The sequence below is a fragment of the Psittacula echo genome (assembly GCF_963264785.1).
Source record: "Psittacula echo genome assembly, chromosome: 2".
In the NCBI taxonomy this organism is placed as follows: domain Eukaryota; kingdom Metazoa; phylum Chordata; class Aves; order Psittaciformes; family Psittacidae; genus Psittacula; species Psittacula echo.
This window is the reverse complement of record NC_137737.1, coordinates 134,557,253-134,578,960: the sequence shown is the minus strand read 5'-3', so window position 1 is coordinate 134,578,960 and position 21,708 is coordinate 134,557,253. Positions and strand designations below refer to the sequence as shown.

General features: G+C 40.0%; 1 protein-coding gene across 1 annotated transcript; it reads right to left on the bottom strand.

Annotated features, from left to right (window-relative positions):
- Nucleotides 1-580: 580 nt before the first annotated feature.
- DECR1 (2,4-dienoyl-CoA reductase 1) lies at nucleotides 581-14,607 on the bottom strand (the record flags this gene model as incomplete). The annotated part of the gene is made up of 10 exons (XM_080610480.1): nucleotides 581-677; nucleotides 763-825; nucleotides 1,142-1,288; nucleotides 3,492-3,564; nucleotides 4,829-4,928; nucleotides 8,051-8,198; nucleotides 10,553-10,639; nucleotides 10,781-10,838; nucleotides 11,567-11,769; nucleotides 14,533-14,607. The coding sequence occupies 10 exons, from the start codon at nucleotides 14,605-14,607 to the stop codon at nucleotides 618-620; spliced, it is 1,014 nt and encodes a 337-aa protein (XP_080466606.1). The 3' UTR covers nucleotides 581-617.
- Between the last annotated feature and the right edge of the window lie 7,101 nt (nucleotides 14,608-21,708).

Genomic DNA, 21,708 nt, shown 5'->3' with positions numbered 1-21,708 from the left:
GCATTGCTAGTCCTTAAATGTCATTTTTAAAGTTCAGCGTAAGATAATGAACAGACTGAAAATGTCAGCAAAAGACGAGTTCAAGATGATCACATATTTCAAGACTTTGTAACCACAGGAGTTCCATCCTATCTCAAACGCTGTTACTTGCAAGTTTAAGACTTTGTACTGAAGTGTTAAGGTTAAGATTTAACTGAATGTAATTTTTAGTCTGAGAAAAAAACTATTAAATTATATTCCTGAAATGCTACTGGAATTACTATATCAAGACACCTGCATACATCTGAGAAACAAATAATGCTCTGAAATAGAAAAAAAACCAACTAAACCATACAAAACTATGTTTTGTAACATAGTTACAAAAAACTGTAACTATGTCATAGCTTTACAAGACACAATCAAAACCAGTAAGATTTCAATGAACAACTGTTGCTCGCTATTGGCAAGAGATTATAGATGGCAAAAATACACATATCCAAAACATGTCAATTTCAAAATATTTTATTGAAATTTGCATACAGAAATTTTTGAAGGCTATTCCTCAGTTGATTAATTCTAAATATTAATGAAAAAGCAGCAGTTCATTTCCAAAGATCTCCACCATACAGTTACATGCTTCAAGAGCTTTTTGCTTTTCTAATCATTGCTTCCATCACATCCCACTGCTCCTTGGTAACCTAATAAAAGAAAAAAGCATTTTACTGGAATTCCATATAACAATTATACATCTAATTTTTGTTTGACTAAGAAAGGAATTAATACCATCTTCAAATCGTTGAATTCTCCTGCCATAGAAACATATTCTCCACCATCCATTCTTATAACCTAGAGAAAGCATAAGCAGTGTATTTAATAGTAGTGGGGTTTCTACAGCATTCCCTTGTTATGAACTATGAAAGTTGATTTTTATTGATTTGGATCAGAAAAACCCATGCTTAAAATAACATAATTCAATCACTTTTGGAAGTTCTTTTTAAAGGCACTAACTACCACGCATTACAATTAAAAGGTTAATAATGCTTGCAAAGAATTTCAGAGTAACAGTTTGTTTCATTTCTGAAACCAGGGCTTTATAGAAAGTATCATCAAAACTCAGACCATCATCAGGTTAACTGTATAAACAAAATCAACCGAAACTCACTGCTCCATTAACCCAGCTTGCATAGTCACTGCAGAAATAGGCTGCAAGATTTGCAATTTCTTCTACAGTTCCCAGACGACCACAGGGAATTCTCTCAATCATTTTCTTCTCAAATGAGCCTGTTGGGTCAAGGCGGCTAAAAGCACCCTGAGAATTGAGAGAAACATTACGGGGACAAAGTTATAACTACATCAGAAATTAAAATCCAACAGATATTTGATCGCACATAAACAATGTCAGTAAACTGTCTACATCCTCTTTGTCAGTAGGATGAAAAAGAAGAAAGTAGGAAACAAAACAATTCATCCCTCTTGCACTGATATGCATCTACTGAGGATGATAAGCTAGAATTTAACACATTTGGGACAGTCACCCACTATGAAAAACAAAAGGGATTAATAATCTTTGTTTCCCAGTCAGCCCCAATAAACATCTGAGGGTATAAGCAAGACTCAAAATTGCTGTATAGGCAGTGGAGAGGAACAAGGGGAGAAGAGGAGCAGGAAAACAATAGAAATAAATTATACATGACCTGGAGTAAGTAAAACCAAAAAGGGAAAAAATTCAAGTTCAGTTACATTGCAGCAATGGCTAGAACTAAACCAAGTCACTGGAAGTTTTGGTATTTGAATAGTTTAGAATGGCATGGGAAATAGAAGAGGATTTTGTTCTTACTGGTTCCTCCAGAAGAAAACAATCTCCTCACGTAAAATCAGAAACGTATTAGTACTATTTTTGTTAAGTTACTGCAGTTAATGAGTTTAAGCACACCGTAATTTTGTAATCATGGCTGTACTCACGCCACTTAAGTCTCTTATAGTCATGTTTTTAGATGCCAATTTATAAGCTTAACAGTACTGCACTTGTACACTTTTTTGTTTTCCTCTCATGACTTAGAACAGTGTTTTTTAAGATATGAATGCAGCCCCTAAGGCAGAAAGCCTTGATTTTGCAAATGCTGTTTTAAGTAAGGCTGCTTTGCATTTTTGTGCTTTCAGGGCTATTTTAACTTGGAACCAATACGACAAATGCAGTACTTTATTAAGAACACACAGTATTTCCAGTGAGATATACACTAGTAGTTTAAATCACAAACATTACCAGGAGGTAGCAATACTGATCCTTAAAGCAGTTAACTTGCTGAAAATTAAGAGAATCTATAAATCAAAGTGATCTTGCCACATGATATAGTGCATACCAAATGTTTATAAGGATTCAAAAAGGAACAGGACAAACTCATGGAAGGAATGAATCCATCAAGATGATTATAACATGAAGAGATACCAAGTGTATCAAACTCCCTGGACAGAAAGGAGAAATGTTTTTCTTCTAGCCTAAAATTCTACCCTTAATGTTTTTCTTCTAGCCTTAATTTTTTTCTTCTAGCCTTAATTTTTTTCTTCTAGCCTAAAAATCCACCAGGTACAAGGCCTGGAAGACTTTTGGTCTGATACTGTAATGTTATTCCAACATTCTTACAACCGTGATGGTACTGCCACCTATCTTTCTTCACAGTCAAAAAAAGTAAAACTGAGTTGCCCAGTGTATAGCATCTAATACTGACAAGAGAAAAAAATAAAAATAGAATAAAAAAAGCAAGCAATCCTGCACCCCTACCCCCAAAACAACAGCAAAAACAATTGTGACACACTTTACAGGTAGTAGTAATACCATTATTAGCTGTTACTGCTCCTATTTTTTGCAATTTGCAATTATTTGCAATTATTTGCAATTGCAATATTTTGCTTCAATGTGAAATGCATCTTCCTTTCTCCTCTCACAGGACTGCTTTCTTTTTTCTTCCTTTTCCAGCTGGTCTGCATGACTTCCTTCAAACCCTCCAGTCCTCCTTTTCACTCATAACAAAGCTTCACATTTCCTTGCTGACTTAGTTCTTCTCTTTCTAGTTTTGTGTTTTCCAGCAAAACTAGTGAGATTCTGTTCTCATATACCTAAAAGAGATTTTGGAATTGATGTTTTGTTTAAAAATTATGAGTTCAGGCAGAAATAGGCACTCTTACTCCACCAAGTATAAGTTGACAAACTATGTATAAACAGTTTATAAGAATCAGATTCAGTATTTCAATATTTAATTTCTTTCAAACCCTAAGAAAACGTTTGTTTACATTAGTGTAGTAAAGGGGCAGTAGCAAGCTTCACAAGTTCCAGAAATTCTGTTTAACAAAAGGACTGGGATGCAGTGTGTTCAATATTCCAGCACAGTCTTGAATACCAAAGAAATCATACTTTAACAGTTATGGAAAAGGTTACACTATTTTAAAGTTAACTACAAAGCATAAAGTGTACTACAAAGAATATTCAAGGCTGTGTTTCACTTCATGCCACGTACCTTTGTTTTTATTGGACCTGGTTGAATCACATTGAATCTCATGCCATATTTACCCCATTCAGCTGCAAGAGACCTAAAAAAGCATTAACAGAATGCATCAATATTTTAAGCACAGCACTTTAATAATGCTATTTAGAAAAAAAAACATATTTTAAACTGAATCAAATGTGTAAATACTACAGTTTTCCTGAAACAGGCATTTCTACTTGAGGTTAGGGTTTTTATATTATTATTAACATTTCAAAGAAGAAAAAGATTACATTCACAAACGGAGAAGTATTGATTTAATAGATGCATCGTAGATAAAGCGACATGAAAGATCAATTCTTCCCTCACAAATCATACAGATGATTTTGGCACCTAAACTCCTTGAAAAGGAACTGTTAAGCAAGCATCCTTCTCTGGTAATTTAGACTATCCCACATGATATTCAACATAGCTCTCAGATGTTTTGAAATAACTCAATCAGAGGTTATATTCTAAAATGGGATCAGCAGAATAATCCTGCTTTATGGCAACGTTTTCTCTGTATAAGCAGTACTCCAGATACATCTATCTACTACAGTGAAAGAATTAGCTGGGTCATAAAGTCTCTGAGAAGTACACACTTCAGTCACAGCTCTACAGACACAAATCAAGACCATCACTCCCTCCCTCATGTTTTTCTGGATAATGAATTTTAGGTAATAAAAGGCTGCCGAAGTGCAGAGGAGGATCTATTCACTATGAAGGAATGCCACGTAGGTAAAACCAATAGAAATTCTTTTGTTTGCTGAGAAACATGCACACATCACATGATACTGTTCTGAATTAAATATGGCCACAGACATTAATTTAAAATAGTGAAAGGTAATACATTTCTTATGAAACTAGAAAGGTGAAGCAACAGTATACTCCCCCCAAATACAACCACATCTTTTCCCGAGACAAAAGAAAAAGTGAACGCACTATAGACCTCAAACAGTTCCCCTAATAACTATCTCTAACTGCTGGTTCGGCCACAAGAATGAAAGAGAATCTGATTATCAAAACTGTAATTGAAACTTTAGAACTTGCTATTGCCAATAGAAACAGTTCCACTTGCCCTTACCTTGTCCTTGTCAGAAAAATCATTTACTCATCCTTGTGATAAAAATCATCATAATAATAGCAGTTAATACTTCCTTTTGTAAGAAGCTGTCAGCATACTATTTTCTTGCCAGGATACTGGAGACTGGAAGGTTCTCTTACGATACAATGGAATAGGAGAACTACACCAACTAGCTTCATTTTTACAGACCAATTATCCTATGTCAAGGATGTGAAAAGCAGAACACACATTTTGCTATACTACTCACTTGCTCATTGCTTCTACACCAGCTTTGGCAGAGGCGCTCGGCAACACAAATCCTGAACCACTCTCTGCATAAATTGTTGTAATAGCCAGAAATGCCGCTCCTGCAATTTTCAACACACATTTAAAACACCCCCACACCACACAAACAAAAAATACATGAAAATCACATTCTGAACTTAAAGTAAAAGCAACTTCAGTGGTACAGAAGTTTGCAGCTCAGATGCTAGGGATGACACTTCACTCTGGGTTGTAAAAAGGCACTTTAAAAATCTGGTCTTGGAAGCTTTGCTTTCAAGCCTTTTTATGTCAGTTCCCTCTTTTCCACCAATGTAAAGAGCTGTTCCATGTAAGTGTAAATAGCTACTGATCAGGTTCCAAGGGTCAATACCCTCAGACTTCTTCTGATAATGAATTTACATGCGCACATCAGTCTATCTGGATTGAAGGTCTAAGATGTTAGTGTTGTTTTAGAAGCTGCCCTAGTCTAGTAGTCACAATACCAGTAATTTGCCCCAATTTCATCAATACCTGGTTGGAAAGAATCAACATTAACAATTAGGTTCGGCATAATCTTAAAATGACACAGTTTAGGGCTTGAGTAAAGTATATGCAGAAAAAAAAAAAAAAAAGACATTTTCAGAAGCTTTTTCTGCAGTAGAGCTTATGAGAAAGCTAACCTGTGTAACTTTTTCCTATTATTATCACAACAAACTGCATTAGAAAAAGACCACTTTCTTTTATATATAAGAGATTTAGCAAAAACATTATGGAAACTGTAACTGTTTATTTAATCTTTTATGGAAGCCTGTAAATTCTATTTGTCTGACCAATGACTAGCATGAACTCACTTTTACTGGGAAATTGGAGGAGAAGGGATGACAATTCACTGCTTACACCACAGTAACTAAAATAACTGTTCTACTTACTGTATTTTAAAAATAATTAAATTAGAAGAGCTACTCAAGGGATATTTCTGAAACAATATACGTTACTGATAGAATGTATGTGACAAAGTAGAGACTTGGTTAAAATACTACAATAATGTTACACAAGAGAAACTAAAGAGAACGATAAACAAGCACGGACAGAAATGCCAGTAGATACCCAGAGACCATAGGCCCTATTTATAAAAAGTAGGGCACAGCAAGCAACTTTGAATAGAAAAATCAACATAGGGAAAAAACACAGAACAGCTCTGAAGTTATCTAGAGTTGATTGTTAATTATACATTTTGCAGAATTAAACCACTGAAATTCAAAAACATGGGTTAAATAGAAGTGAGTTGGGTGAACCTAACATAGAGGGAAGAATGACAATTTACATCTCTGAAGTTAGTACTCTCCAGTTCACATTCAATTTTTATTTCTAAAGCTTATATTAATGAAATGGACAGTATCTGATCAATTAACTCCTCTTCATTCTGTAAAACTTTATTGCATAAATAACGCACTAGCAAATTACAAATCCCTTTTAAATACCAGTACAAATGTAAGAGTCTAAGAGCAGAGCACTTTATTTACTAAATTAGGTTTAATATAGGTCACACTGTAGACATAAAGAACATACCAGTGCTTTAGTAACTGTCGGATGTATAGCATCCTCACAGACTGTTATATATTACCTGCATAGGGTAACATCACTTCATAAACTAAGGACTCTGCTCAAACTTCAAAAAAACAAGCACATAAAAATGAAATGAAGGTAGAAAATGAGCGTACACTTGATTTACGTACAAAAACATGTCTTAAAGAAAATCTTAAATAAACAGTCTTACTTACGGAATTCCCTAGAAAGAAGGCATGCGAACAATAGCAAAAGAAATTCATGTGTTCTGGAAGCTTAGAAATGAAAGGAAGAGAGACTGGAAAGGAAGATGGATGACTTCTGGACTTTGCCAAATTTGAGGGTGGAAACAAGGAAAGTAGTTTTTCTTTCATCAGCAGCAAAGACATAGATGTTTTTAAAGCTGTATTCCACATTGTAGTAAGAGACACTGCATGCATCAGGAAAGCCATAAAGCAAACTGTTACAATAGTTTGCTATAATGATATAACTCAGAGTTGGGGATGGAGTTTTAATGTAGGAATATTAGGACTAGAATGATGGAAATAATTTTTTCATGTGCTGCTAAAATATATGTGGGAAACACCTTGTCAACTGACCAAAACTGTTACAGACTTACTGAAACAACCTTAACTTTATATTGTTATAATTAAATAGTATGAAGCCACTGAGCATATTTTGGAGAAGAGCTTTGAAGAAATTCAACTAATGCAGAGGTATCAGAAATACAAGGCAGAGAAATACAAAAGGATTACTTCAGCACAGTATCTGTACCTAGAAAACAGGATTCGTAAGTGAGGGCACACGGAAAACCGTAATATACCTCACTGCTTTTAAATGTTATTTAAGATTATGTAATTCTGATGAAAAAAATAAGCCCTATGTTTTTCAATTCATAATTGTAAGATAATATAAAATGAAAACAATTATTTCTATATAATGTATGACATAACATAGAAGGCCATATATTAGTTTTCCCTCAAAGACGATCTGGTTAAGTAAACCTTTGGCTAAATGGTATATCAAAGAACTATCGTATTTTTATGGTAAAGCTAAAACATTGGATTAAACTCCTTGGTAGTCTAGAACTAGGAATCATACCTGGGAAAATAAAAGCTAATACTGATTTCAATTTTGAAATTCTTTTTCAAAGGTAGTATTCTATCTCAAAGGTAATATTCTCTAGTGCTATTACGCAAATACCACAGCTGTGAATTTATTTAGGCGGAGGACAAAAATGTGAAGTGATATCCTGACTTGCTGCTCATTTAAATAAATGCCACATGCTCAGTTGCTCAATAAAACCAACACAGACATAAAAGACTCAAGAGAAGTAATATCATATGTTTTAAACAAAGCCTTACTTTTCAAACTTTAAAAAGTTTATAACTAGTATGAACTCTACAATCAGATTTTTATATTCAATTTCACATCTTCTGGGTTAAGTTTTAAGGGCAGATTCTAGAATGAAGCAATTGCTAGCCAGTTTTTGTGTGTGATACTTAAGTTATGGCTTTACTATAAATTACGTTTCCTTCTAGAAATGATGTATAATGTTAAAAATTGTGTTTACAACTCTTAAAATATATAATAAGGCAAGGAACGCAAGTAATAATATTGCGTAATAGAACGTGCTTACTTAGCATTTATCTTAAGATACCTTTCTGTACTTTAATGAGCTCCTTTCCGACTTCCAGAGTTACAAAAGCAGTACCATTAAGCACAATATCAGTTATTGTTCTCCATGCATTAGCAGAAAGCCGCTCAGAAGGGGAAATAAAGTTTCCAGCTGCATTGTTTATAACAACCTGAAACACATGAAGGAAAACCTAAGAGTTAACTAGAAATAATTTTCCCTGAGAGAAAAGCAAAGAATGAACTTCTTAGGTTTCTAGCTGGAAAAGTTGAAATAGCCCAATCAAAGCGGGGGGGGGGGGAGGGGGGAGGGCGAGGGAAGAGGCAGGGAAGAATAATTAATCAGAAATCTTAACATCTGTAGCACCTACATATATCAGTAAGAGAAAATTAGCTTTATGTCCAAACTGCTGCAGTTACTAGTCTAGTACTGAAGAACTGCAGAGGGTGACTTAAGTTGCTATTTTCCACAGAGTCTCAAGTTCATTCTAACAAAACAGTTTGTCCCCACCAAGTTCCAAGGTCACATATCATGTTTACTGTAACAGATGCATGGAAATAAAAGCAAAAGAAGTTCAGGCAACCTGATGTCTAAAGTCTGGATTAGCTGACTGTTGCAAAACAGGAAGTCTAATTAGTCATGACAAAATAGAATATTATCATTTAGTGAACTTCAAGCAACCAGTACAGAACTTTTTTTTAACAGATGCATATCCATCATTTGTTGCCTCCCTACAAACAATAATTATGCACAGGATACTTTCAATATATCATTTGCTTAGCCCTTCAAACTAGCAAGTTAGATACATTTTTTCTTAAGGGGACTAAGCATCACATAAGCAGTTTTTAAACCAAAACTTATGTGGCCAGATCTTGTGTATTTAATAATAATAATGTTATGAAGCAATAAAATGGTGTATTACTTATGGAATGGCACAGAGATTCATGTAGGTTTGCACATAAAAGGAAGTATTTGTCCTGAAGAACTTCTGGTCTAAATTAAGAAATTAGGCCTCCCTAGAGTTCGAAAAAAAAATAAAACATCTGAACACCTCAAGATACTGAGGAGGTTACTTAAATCACTGAATAATTATAGTGAAGACACAATAGTGTAACTAGTGAACTAAGGACTGCATAACACAATTTTTGAGGCATGCAGGTACATGAATGCCCAAACAATCCATATGACAAGAGAATGACTGGATTCTAATTGGGAGTAAGACTCTTGGGGACAGAACTGCAGCTGTAAGGAGTAGGGTAGTGCCATTAACTTGCATTTTGGAGATCTCACCTCACATGCACAATGGCAGTGATTCCCAGGCTTGCAGTATTCATAAACTTAGGTGTCATGTGTGTCACTAAGAGAAAAACTCAACAACAAGAACTGAATATCCAATTTCCTCTGCAGTCTCTCACACGGAATATGTGAAATTAAAGAGAAATTAAATGCTTATAAAGAACAAGTCATGGGAAGTATTTACGCAGAAAACTACTGATGTACTAAAAATATAACACATAGAAAGAAGTCTCCTTTCTGTCTGCACACACTTAAGAACTTGAGATTGTGATGTGCTTTAGCCAAAACCTGCAGTAATCACTAGTCAAAATAATATACAGAGTATCCTGTCTACAAATCAGGACAGTGAGCTGCCATATTTCACAGCATACAGCTGTGCAAAAAAGTTTCTCCACTTCTTACCACATTTAGAATTCAGTAGGTTCTACTCCATGTCTATAGGAAGCTACTGGTGAATGCAGTGTCTACAATACATACGTCTACACATGACAGTTTTAAAAAGTTTTAAACCACACTGACTATCCTTTACACTGATGTTAACACCCTCATCACACTATCAGCTAGCAGAATCTGAGTTATTTCCCTCATGATCAAATCAGAATTTGGTGCCTATAATCGTTCAGACTACACCAGACCACCCCTCTCAAAGCAACAGTCTGATGTGAAGAGCTCTGTGTTTTGTGCCAAACTACTAAAAAACACGTGCTTAGCTTGACTATTTTTTTTCTTGATTTTATGACAACTTAGCCTTCAAGTTGGAACCTTCTTTGTGCATTTTCATAAGCTAAGCAAGGACCAAAGATGACATTAATGATTATTTCCATTTCAAATTTGTGAAACATACTGTTAATAGGCAAAAAGTGTAATTTGATACCAACACAGGTAAGTTACCTTTTCAGGAGGATTATAGGGCAACTATATTCAGTTTACTTAATTAATTCAAAGAATCATATCATAATTGTTTCACTGTTTACAAAGAAAATTTTAAGTCTTCAGAATAAGGACATCAACGTTTTGTCTATTTGGCCACTAAAAATTTTAAAAATCACAGGCACAGAGTTATGAGTCTTAACTGTGAATGTTAGCCTTACCTTGACATACTGCCACTTTCTGCCTAATGTCTCTTTATATCCTGTTAACTTCCTACCATAGTAATTTGCATCATACCTACTATGCAGAGTATTTTCAGTAATGAAGACTGAAGTTCTTTCCTTTCACTGGAACACTTACAGCAGGATGTCCTGCCACTTGGATTACTTCGGCAACAGCATTCTTAACTGAAACTGGATCTCTCACATCACACTGGATGGCATGAACCTATATAATAATGGAAAGACAGTTGTAAAACTTCAAAACTATGTCACTCATAAATTCAACACGCCCACAGAAGCACATAATGTATAAAAATCCTATAACCATTTACAGTATAATAACATTTGCAAAACTGTAAAAATTTACCTTATTCCCTGTTTTAGAAGAAATTTCTTCTGCTGTTGCTTTCAAAACATCAAGCTTCCTAGAAACAAGTACACAACATCACTAAATGGCAATTAAATGCAATTAGAATTCAGATTAATAAAATTTGAGCATTACTTTTTCTGAGCAAATGAGCTAAAACTTATAACATGTGCACATGTGTGTGTTGCTGATTTTCCTGAAACTATGTTTGGTCACTAACTTTCTGAAACAAAATTAAATCCAAACAATTTCTCATTAGTGATACTTCAAAGCAATTCAGAAGTGACTACAGTAAGAGACTGTTAAACTAACCAAATGTGATAACTCAGAAAACATTTTAAGAGAAAATCAGGGCTCGTTTTGAAGTCAAAAGAATTAAGAGGAATGGCTTTAGTTCTTTACTGCAATTCAAATCTGTATCAATAACACCTGCAAAAATATATTCAAAATGTTCAATAATGGCTATTTCAAAATTTTTTTTCTCTTTTAGGCTTTAGTTGAATTTAAGTCTAATATTCTGGGTTGTTTATTTTGCTGCCACATTTCATGGAAATGCATTTAGCTTATTTCTTCCTACTGCTGGTTACACCATTAGTCATTTGCAGATGGATCTGCAAATGTCTGGTATTTACAATATGACATAATTTAAAAGTGTACTGAAATAGGGTAAATAGAATACATTTATCCAGTTTATGAAGAAAGCAGCAAGATCCATTATGAAGAAAACAGATATATTCATCATTCAGTACTAAATGAAAGCTCTAAACTACCTTCATTTATACTTACCTGCTTGCTATAACACATGTGGCACCTAAACTGGACAAAGTCGTTGTCATCCCTTTGCCAATGCCAGTACCTCCACCAGTCACAAAGGCCACTTTCCCTTGAAAGGTATTAGGTGGCAACATCACTTTCTGAAGAGGTGAAAAGAATGCAGCTTGCGGTGCACTGCTGCCTTGATGCAGCACATTTGGCCCACAGCTGAAAAACTGAAAGAAAGAAAAAGAAGAAAGTTAGGGTTTTTTCTCATTTTTGCATACAGGGCTGTTACATGAGATTAGATTTTCTTATGACAGTGGAGGAAACCATGACTGCCTTATTATAAAGTGAATGTAAGAATGATTTGATTGCATTACACTAAAACAGGCCTTCATGTAAGCGCTAGTATCATACTAGGAGCTATTTTTAGACTTTCCAGGCCAACTACTGAAAAAAAATGTTGTAATAATGATTTTTGTTATTTTGAAAGTTAGTCTGTCTTACGTCTGTCACTCTTACTAATATACATAGAAAAACATTACCTATCAACTAATTAGACTCCCAGCAGGACCTACCTTTCAGATTCATATATGTACTGGATGCATAAAGTTTAGTCCTAACAAATCCACGTGATTTTGACACTACAAGCAGATATATTTACAGATTCAAAACCTTCAGTAGTAGCTTCAAGGCTTTGATCCTTAATTACTGTAGGTAATAAAACATTCTTCCTTACTGGAGAATAGGGCAGAATCAAACTCCATGAGACCTGAGACCCAAACGTTACTGCTGCTAAGCAAACCAATGCCACCTCCCAGACAAAACTGGTCAAAATTTGGTTATCAGGCTAAGAAAGTTGGGTCTGTTCAGCCTGGAGAAGAGAAGACTGCGTGGAGACCTCATAGCAGCCTTCCAATATCTGAAGGGGGCCTACAAGGATGCCAAAGAGGGACTCTTCATCAGGGACTGTAGCAACAGGACAAGGGGTAATGCGTTCAAACTTAAATGGGAGATTTATGCTGGATATAAGAAGAAATTCTTTACTGTGAGGGTGGTTAGCCCCCGGAACAGGCTGCCCAGAGAAGCTGTGAATGCTCCATCACTGGCAGTCTTCAAGGCCAGGCTGGAGATGATCTTAAGGTCCTTACCAGCCCAAACCATTCTATGATTCTATGATCCACATCACACTTTGTCCCAGCAGAAACACAGTAAATTAGCCCTTGATGAATTGGTCCTTGCAAAAAGAAACGCGGCTTATACATGTTTAAAAACATACATGAAAAGAGAAACAAATAAAAATCAGTATTACATCTAGTGATCTACATCAATAAGAAAACATACCACTAATGCAATGAGAAATTTGTGATGTCATCAAGGAAGTCGTAGCAAAAACTAGCCAAGTGGGAATTTTTAGCATCCTAAGACACTAAACTAACTCAAGCCCTAACCTAAATACTTAATTAAATGCTTTGGGATGTCAGCACTATAGTAATATATTTCCAATGGATAAGGAGCTGCTCAGGAAAATTCAAAGGAAAAAAGAGGCTTATAGAAGGTGGAAGCAGGGACAAGCGGCCTGGGAAGAACACAGGGATGCTGTCCGGGAAGCTAGGGACCAGGTGAGGAAGGCTAAGGCCCAGTTAGAATTGAACTTGGCTAGGGATGTTAAGGATAACAGGAAGGGATTCTATAGGTACGTAGCGAGTAAAAGACAGACTAGGGACAACGTAGGCCCCCTTCGGAAGATATCGGGAGAACTGGCTACCCAGGATTTGGAGAAGGCTGAGGTTCTTAATGACTTCTTTGCCTCGGTCTTCACTTGCAAAGTCTCTGACCGCACCACCCAAGTCTTGGAAGGCGAACGCAGGGACTGTGAGAATGAAGACCCTAGGCCCACTGTAGGAGAGGATCTGGTTCGAGAGCATCTTAAAAACCTAAACGTACACAAGTCCATGGGACCTGACGACATCCCACTTTGCTTGCTCACCACCAGAGAAACCATGCAAGCACCTTTCCTCCTACTCAGGGGAGGAAGCCGGCCACAGCAGAGGCAGGCAGGAAGACTGCACTGAGACTAATAAAGTACTGTAGTGACACTAAGCTGCCAGTAAAGTTGGTATAATTCAGCAATCTTCTCCTAAGACTGCTATCATCTCATTACTAGCTTGCACACGGGGCTTCTGTGACAGAATTCACTCAATTTGATCATTCCACTTTTTAAGATCAAGGTTTTAAATCAAACCTCAGGTGTAAGCAAATATAAAGAAGCCACTAAAGGGCTTAAGGGGGGGGGGGGGAGGGGAGCATAAGAAAAAAAAGCACCCTCACCCAGCTAGTGGAAGTGAATCATGAAATTACTGCAAAAACCCCTCTCCTCTCAGCAGTACACAAACCACCGCTGGCAAGAAGCATCGCGCCTGGGCTGAACTCAGTAAAAATGGCCTCGATAAACACCCACCCACAGATATAAGCCATGTCATTACTTGGACGGAAACACTCAAACCACTTGACCTAAATCGCAGCGCACAACTTTGCTACTGGGATCAACGGGCGATACCAATTCTTCCACGGTCTGTACGGCAACAGGAAAGAAACACGCCTCCCCTGGGGTGGGCGGGGGCCGTGTCCCGGGGAGCACAAGCCGCACCTCCGCGGAGGACAAGGGCGGCAGAGATCGCACCTTGAGTTGACGGGAATCAGCGGGTGCCCCTACCCCTGAGGCACGACTAGGCTGCTTCCCCAACCCCAGCAATGGAGCATTCCTCAAGCCAGGGCCGCCCCTAGACGCCGCTTAGGCGACGACCAGAGGGCTTTCCCCGCGGCTGCGGCGGGGAGATCGTGAGGCGGTTGGCGGCGCTACGACCATCCACTGTGCCCCTCGCGGGACAAGGGCGACCGGGCCACCGCCGGAGCGGAGGTCGCGGAGCGCCCCCGCGGCGCCGGCCGCCTGCCCTCGTCCCCAGCACAGCAGATCAGAGCAGAGAGCGCCTTACCCGCGCGGTACCAGAGAAGCAGGCCGCGGCACAGCCACGGACACCGCGCCAGCCCTGTCGCAGCACCATCGCCATCTTTCCGTGCTGGGGGCAAGGTTGGCGGGGGCCGGGCTATGAGCCTGCTCCGTAGGCAGCGCCGCCCCGGGATTGGCCTCCCGAGCGTGCTGCCTCACTGGGTGGGGTTTTTTGCGAATTAACTCACTATTTGAAGGAGACTAAGTAACTAAGTTCTTCTGTGGGAACTAACCGCAGGAACTGATATGCTCTCCATACGTGTATAGCGTAGCTCCTCTCAAGGGGTTCTACCAGTTCTTGGCATGTGTTTCTTGGGGAAAGGGGTCATTTATTTAAGAAACATGAGAAAAGTGGTGGCACAGCAACCTGGTAATTGGGATTTCAAACGGGCTAGGTAACACGGCCTGGAAGAAAGTAGATGTAGATTAGATATTGGGAAGTTCCTTACTGTGAGGGTGCTGAGGCACTGGCACAGGTTGCCCAGAGAAGTGAGGCATCAGTATTAAAATCCTACACTTACTCATCAGTGCTCTGTATAAAAATGATCAAGCAGCTCAATGTTCAACATACAGAGAAAAAAAAATGTTGATCTCTGATGGTACAGTAAGTTCTACAGTATGTAATATCATTATTAGTCCTGCATACCATCTAGCAGCCACTGAAGAAATAGAGCCACACCACTAAGCAGTACTTGCCATACTACCATTGAAGCTGTATGACAAACATCTGGCAGGTGTTAAAAGAGTCAGTGTAAGTTTTAGGTAGCAACATTTCATTAAAATCAGTTATCTCAAAACACACTGAGTCTCAAGAGATACATAATCCCCAAACAAAAAGTCGGAGAAAGGGAGTGAATATAGTTCAAGAGATGTTTTAGAATTAACAGTTACTACAGAATTTATAAAGTTTCACTGAAATTAAGCTAAGAGGAAACCAGCTACAAAAGCAAACCTTCTACACATTGGAAGATGCAAATGTGCCAAACAGCTACTTCTGAAAGAATCATATTGTCATGGTAAAAGTGATCAAGAAGATATGACCAAACAAAATTTCACAATTGCCTGTACACCAATGCGCACAGCATGGGAAATTAGGAGGAGGAGTTAGAAACCTGTGTTAAGTCAGGAGATTATGATCTAGTGGCAATTACAGAGACATGGTGGGACAGCTCACATGAGTGGAATATAGTCATGGAGGGCTATGTCCTTTTCAGGAAAGACAGGCCAGCCAGGCGGAGTGGTGGGGTTGCTCTTTATGTGCGAGAGCAGCTACAATGTACTGAGTTCTGTCCAGGGACAGAGGACGAACGACTTGCGAGTTTGTGGGTGAGAATTAAGGGGCAGGCTGGCAGGGGCGATACTGTTGTGGGTGTCTTACAGGCCACCAGAGCAGGGTGAGGAAGTTGACGAGGCCTTCTACAGGCAGCTGAGAGCGGCCTCACAGTCACAGGCCCTGGTCGTCGTGGGGGATTTTAACTTCCCTGATGTTTGCTGGAAGGACTACTCAGCAACCCAGCCACAGTCCAGGAGGTTCCTCCAGTGTATGGATGATAACTTCCTCATCCAAATGGTGGATAAGCCAACCAGGAGAGGAGCGCTGCTGGATCTCATCCTCACTAACAAGGAGGGGCTGGTCGAAGCAGTAAAGGTTGAGGGCTGCCTTGGTTGCAGCGACCACGAGATGGTGGAATTCAGGATCTTGTGTGGTAGGACCAGTAGAATAGTAAGTAGAATTGCAACCCTGGACTTTAGCAGGGCAAACTTGGGCCTTTTCAAGCAATTGCTAGGGGAAATCCCATGGGCAAGGCTGCTTGAAGGTAAAGGGGCCCAAGATAGTTGGTTGGCATTCAAGGATTGCTTATTCCGAGCTCAAGATCAGAGCATCCCAACACGTAGGAAGTCAAGGAAGAGGACCAGGAGACCTGTGTGGCTAAATAAGGAACTGCTGGGTATGCTCAAGTGGAAGAGGAGAGTTTACAGGTCATGGAAGGGAGGGGCTGGCCACTTGGGAGGAATATAAGGCTGCTGCTAGAGGATGTAGGAAGGCAGCTAGGATGGCTAAGGCCTCCTTAGAATTAAATCTGGCAAGAGGGGTCAAGGACAGCAGAAAGAGCTTTTTCAAATACATGGCAGATAAAACTAACACCAGAGGCAAGGTAGGCCACTGATGAACGGGATGGGTGCCCTGGTGACAGAAGATACAGAGATGGCAGAGTTACTGAATGCCTTCTTTGTCTCTGTCTACTCTGCTGGAGGCAGTCCTGAAGAGCCCTGTACCCCTGTGACCTCAGATGAAGTCAGGTCAACGGAGCAGTTTGCCTTAGTCGAGGAGGAATGGGTTAGAGACCAGTTGAGCAATTTGGACATCCATAAATCCATGGGTCCAGATGGGATACACCCGCGGGTGCTGAGGGAACTGGCGGAAGTCATTGCTAGACCACTCTCCATCATCTTTACCAAGTCTTGGGAAACGGGAGAGGTGCCTGAGGACTGGAGGAAAGCAAATGTCACTCCAGTCTTCAAAAAGGGCAAGAAGGAGGACCCGGGTAACTATAGACCAGTCAGCCTCACCTCCATCCCTGGGAAAGTGATGGAACACCTTATCCTTGGTGCCATCTTAAGGCATATCAAGGATAAGAGGGTTATGAGGGGCAGTCAACATGGCTTTACCAAGGGAAGTCAGGCTTGACCAACCTCATAGCCTTGTATGAGGAAATAACATTGTGGATGGATGATGGCAGAGCGGTGGATGTGGTCTACCTTGACTTCAGCAAAGCATTTGACACAGCATCCTCATAGCTAAACTGAGGAAGTGTGGTCTGGATGATCAGGTAGTGAGGTGGACTGCGAACTGGCTGAAGGACAGAAGCCAGAGAGTTGTAGTCTATGGGGCGGAGTCCAGTTGGAGGCCTGTATCTAGTGGAGTGCCTCAAGGGTCAGTACTGGGACCAGTATTATTTAATATATTCATCAATGATTTAGATGAGGGAATTGAGTGTACTGTCAGCAAGTTTGCTGATGACACTAAGCTGGGAGGAGTGGCTGACATGCCAGAAGGCTGTGCTGCCATCCAGCGTGACCTGGACAGGCTGGAGAGTTGGGCAGGGAATAACTTGATGAAATATAACAAGGGAAAGTGTAGAGTCCTGCATCTGGGCAGGAACAACTCCAGGTTCCAGTACAGGTTGGGGAACGACCTGTTAGAGAGCAGTGTAGGGGAGAGGGACCTGGGGGTCCTAGTGGATGGCAGGATGACCATGAGCCAACACTGTGCCCTTGTGGCCAAGAAGGCCAACGGCATCCTGGGGTGTATTAGAAGGGGGGTGGTCAGTAGGTCGAGAGAGGTCCTCCTTCCCCTCTACTCTGCCCTGGTGAGACCGCATCTGGAATACTGTGTCCAGTTCTGGGCCCCTCAGTTCAAGAAGGACAGGGACCTGCTGGAGAGAGTCCAGCGCAGGGCAACTAAGATGATTAAGGGAGTGGAGCATCTCCCTTATGAGGAAAGGCTGAGGGAGCTGGGTCTCTATAGTTTGGAGAAGAGGAGACTGAGGGGTGACCGTATTAGTGTATATAAATATATAAAGGGGGAGTGTCACGAGGATGGAGCCAGGCTCTTCTCAGTGGCAAACAATGATAGGACAAGGGGTAATGGGCACAAACTGGAACACAAGAGGTTCCACTTAAACTTGAGAAGAAACTTCTTCTCAGTGAGGGTGACGGAACACTGGAACAGGCTGCCCAGGGGGGTTGTGGAGTCTCCTTCTCTGGAGACATTCAAAACCCGCCTGGACACATTCCTGTGTAACCTCATCTAGGTGTTCCTGCTCCGGCAGGGGGATTGGACTAGATGATCTTTTGAGGTCCCTTCCAATCTCTAGCATACTGTGATACTGTGATACTGTGAAAATGTTTTTCAGCAGGTTTCATCAATGACGTGCAATTCCTATACCAGACCTGTCATTTTCTGGTAATAAGAAGAAAATAATCTCCAAGACTAGGAAGCAGATTAATTAGAAAAAACCTGAAATAACACTTGCATGTCTCATAATCGAGAAATGTAATTGAAGGCAGACTACCTCCATTCTGCAATGAAAACAACTTTGCCTACTAGACTATTTCTCCACTTTATAAAATCCTCCTTCAGTTTGGGTGATGCTTATCTACAAGTTCAGAAAGCGTTTAAGAATAGGCTAAGTGACATATGAAAGCATCTAATCTCTACTTTAAAGTATGTCAGGAGGTTTAAAGTGCAGAAAATACAGGATTTTTTAAAAATATCTTTTAGAGAAATGAGAAATGATAGGTTTGTAAATCTGACATATGTAGGGAAAAGGTAATTAAAAATTGTAAAACCTAAAAAAGCATGATCTGAAAGTGTCTTAACTAGCACTAGTCTTCTAAAGATAAATTATGTCTCAGTAATCTCTTACAGAAATGCCTAAGGATGAGTATATAAGAGCCGGCAGGCATGACTTAGACTTTCAAGGGTCTGGCCTAGTGGCATAACATAAAGCTCAGCAGAAATCTGAGTCCTCATTGGAAACTTGCATGCCAATGCTGTTCCTGCCACTCAAACTACCTTGTGGGAAGAAATTCACAGCACCTGATGTTTAAAGATAGTCAAAGAGGCTTTTCACACAAAAGGCTACTTAAAGAAAAACACCAAAAGAAAACCAAATTTTAGATGAGGGATAAAATAGCAACATGGAAATAATGCAGACCTATATTTCTGTTAAGCAGAAAAGTTTAATGATAGGTCAGCTCAATACAAGTTTAATGATAGATCAGCTCAATATTCTGTTTAGATATGGTTTCTCAGGGGTTAGTCGACTGAGGTACTATTTCACCAGTTATATGCAAGTTAAGTCTGCAGTCCATATAAATATATGAAATGCCTCTTTCTGCTCTGATAGTCTGAGGTTTGGACTCACATGAAACATTTATTTATGAACTAAAAAAAAGGAACAAGTCAAAAATAAACAGATATTAGAAGACAGTTCAATCAGGATCAGAGATACTGCAAGAAGGTAAATGAGTAGGAAAACATGGTAGCAGGCTATAAAATAAAATTGGATAAATGCATTGAAATTGGAAGCATGAACACTATAATGGGTTTTACAGGATTCATACTGTTTCTTATGATGATGATTTGTCATACAAGGTTGTGATGACAGAAGCTAATATGATAAATAAGACAAGGAATAATGACAACAATACAGAGAATATGCAAAGACTGCTATATAAAGCTGAGAAATAGTTCCATTTAGGAATTTAGCTCTGTATTTCTGGTCACCTTAACACAAAACTGACTGAAATTGCAAAATTATGAGGGACTAAAAAAACAAGCAAAGATGAAGAAAACTCACAAGAAAACAGATTAGGAAGACAGCAGCCATTCATCTACAGAGAAGTGCAGGAACGAAATTATAAAAAGGTGTCGTGGTTTAAACCCAGCCACGCAGCTCGTTCACTCATTTCCCCACTTCCTCCCCCTACTCCTGGAGAGATGGGGAGGAGAATCGAAAGAATGTAACTCCCATGGGTTGAGATAAGAACAGTCTAGTAACTAAAGTATGACACAGATCACTACTGCTACCACCAATAATAATGATAAAGGAAATAACAAGGGAAGAGAATACAACACCTCACGACACATCGACCGATACCTTGCCTCCACCCAGCAGTGAACCAGCCCTTCTGAGTAACTCCCAGTTACCTCCTGGGCATGACGTGCTGTGGTATGGAATACCTCTTTGGCTAGTTTGGGTCAGGTGTCCTGTATCTGCTTCTTCCCGGCTTCCCCTCCTCCCTCGCAGAGCATGAGACTTCACAAAGTCCTTGGTCAGACTAAACATTTGAGCAGTAACTAAAAACATCGGTGTTATCAGCGCTGTTCCCAGGCCGAAAGCCAAAAACACAGTGCTGCACCAGCTACTAAGAAGGAGAAAAAATGATTGCTACTGCTGAACCCAGGACAAAAGGTATCAAAGTGAACATTTATGGACAAAGGATACTCAAAGTTGTAACACAGGAAGATTTAACGGATTACAATTCTCCAGAAGCAACGTTTCTGACTGATTGCGTTTACACTGCTGCATATTTTAATCTTTTCCTATTAGAAAAATGTTATCCCGAGTCCTCCTATTTTAACTGCATGGGTTTTCTTATGCTAAAACATTTTAACTAACTATGAACATACCCCCCCGAAAGCTTTCCCTATGTTGCAAAGATAAAAGGACAACCAATCTACCAAGATTGCTCACTTCTTGAGAAACAAAACCATTGCCCAGTAGGGAGAAAACTGCTCTCCACTTGCTGGCTGGTGTGATGAACATCATGAGCATCACAGCTTTGACACCCTGCTGCTGTGAGCTGTATAGCAAGAGAAGAAATGGGTGTTGGAGCCATACCTTAATGGGACTGGAGTCATGCAGCGATGGCTTCTCCATACCTGTTCCCTGCTGTGCCTTTCCAGAAAATTCAGTGTAACAGAGTAGTCTTTGGTACCTTTTTTTTTTACCAAGTCTTTGGTAACTCACCAAGTGGCCTTCAAACTTCCAGGTGCTTAATTTTATTTTTACTTAAAATTTTATCAAAGTCTATTTCTTTTATCCAAAAGTTTATTTCAGCAAAGAGAAGAGTCTCTATAGTATCTCCTTTTGCATTTTGTTAAGGATGTTACGGCACTATGCAGGGTAGGTCAGAGGGACACAGGTGCCAAGGTGGTGGTCTCCTCAGGCCTTACCGTCCCTTGCATACCCTCACCCGGGTTCCAACCAGCGCCTACCCCCTAGGGCCCAGGCGCCCCGTCTCAGTTCAGCCCGGGGCTGTCAGTGCCGACCTAATCTGTCATCGGGCGGGGGGACCCCCAGCTACCGGGTAAATGAACGGAGTCATCTGCCGCCGACTGCGAACATCAGAAAGACGCAAGTCAGGCACCACTCATCGGCAGCAACCCCTGCACCCTCACCGCGCATGCGCTACGAGGTCTCCCGCCCCCAGCAGTCGGTGCTCTCTGCTTTACTTTTGCCTCCCTTCCGTCCTGCCGCGTGGCCGCAGCGTCCCTTGCAGGGACGGGGCGGGACGTGACGTGACGTGACGTGACGTTGGCGGGTCGCAGTGGTCCGTGCAGTAGCGAGAGAAGGGGTTTCTCTTCCTGTGG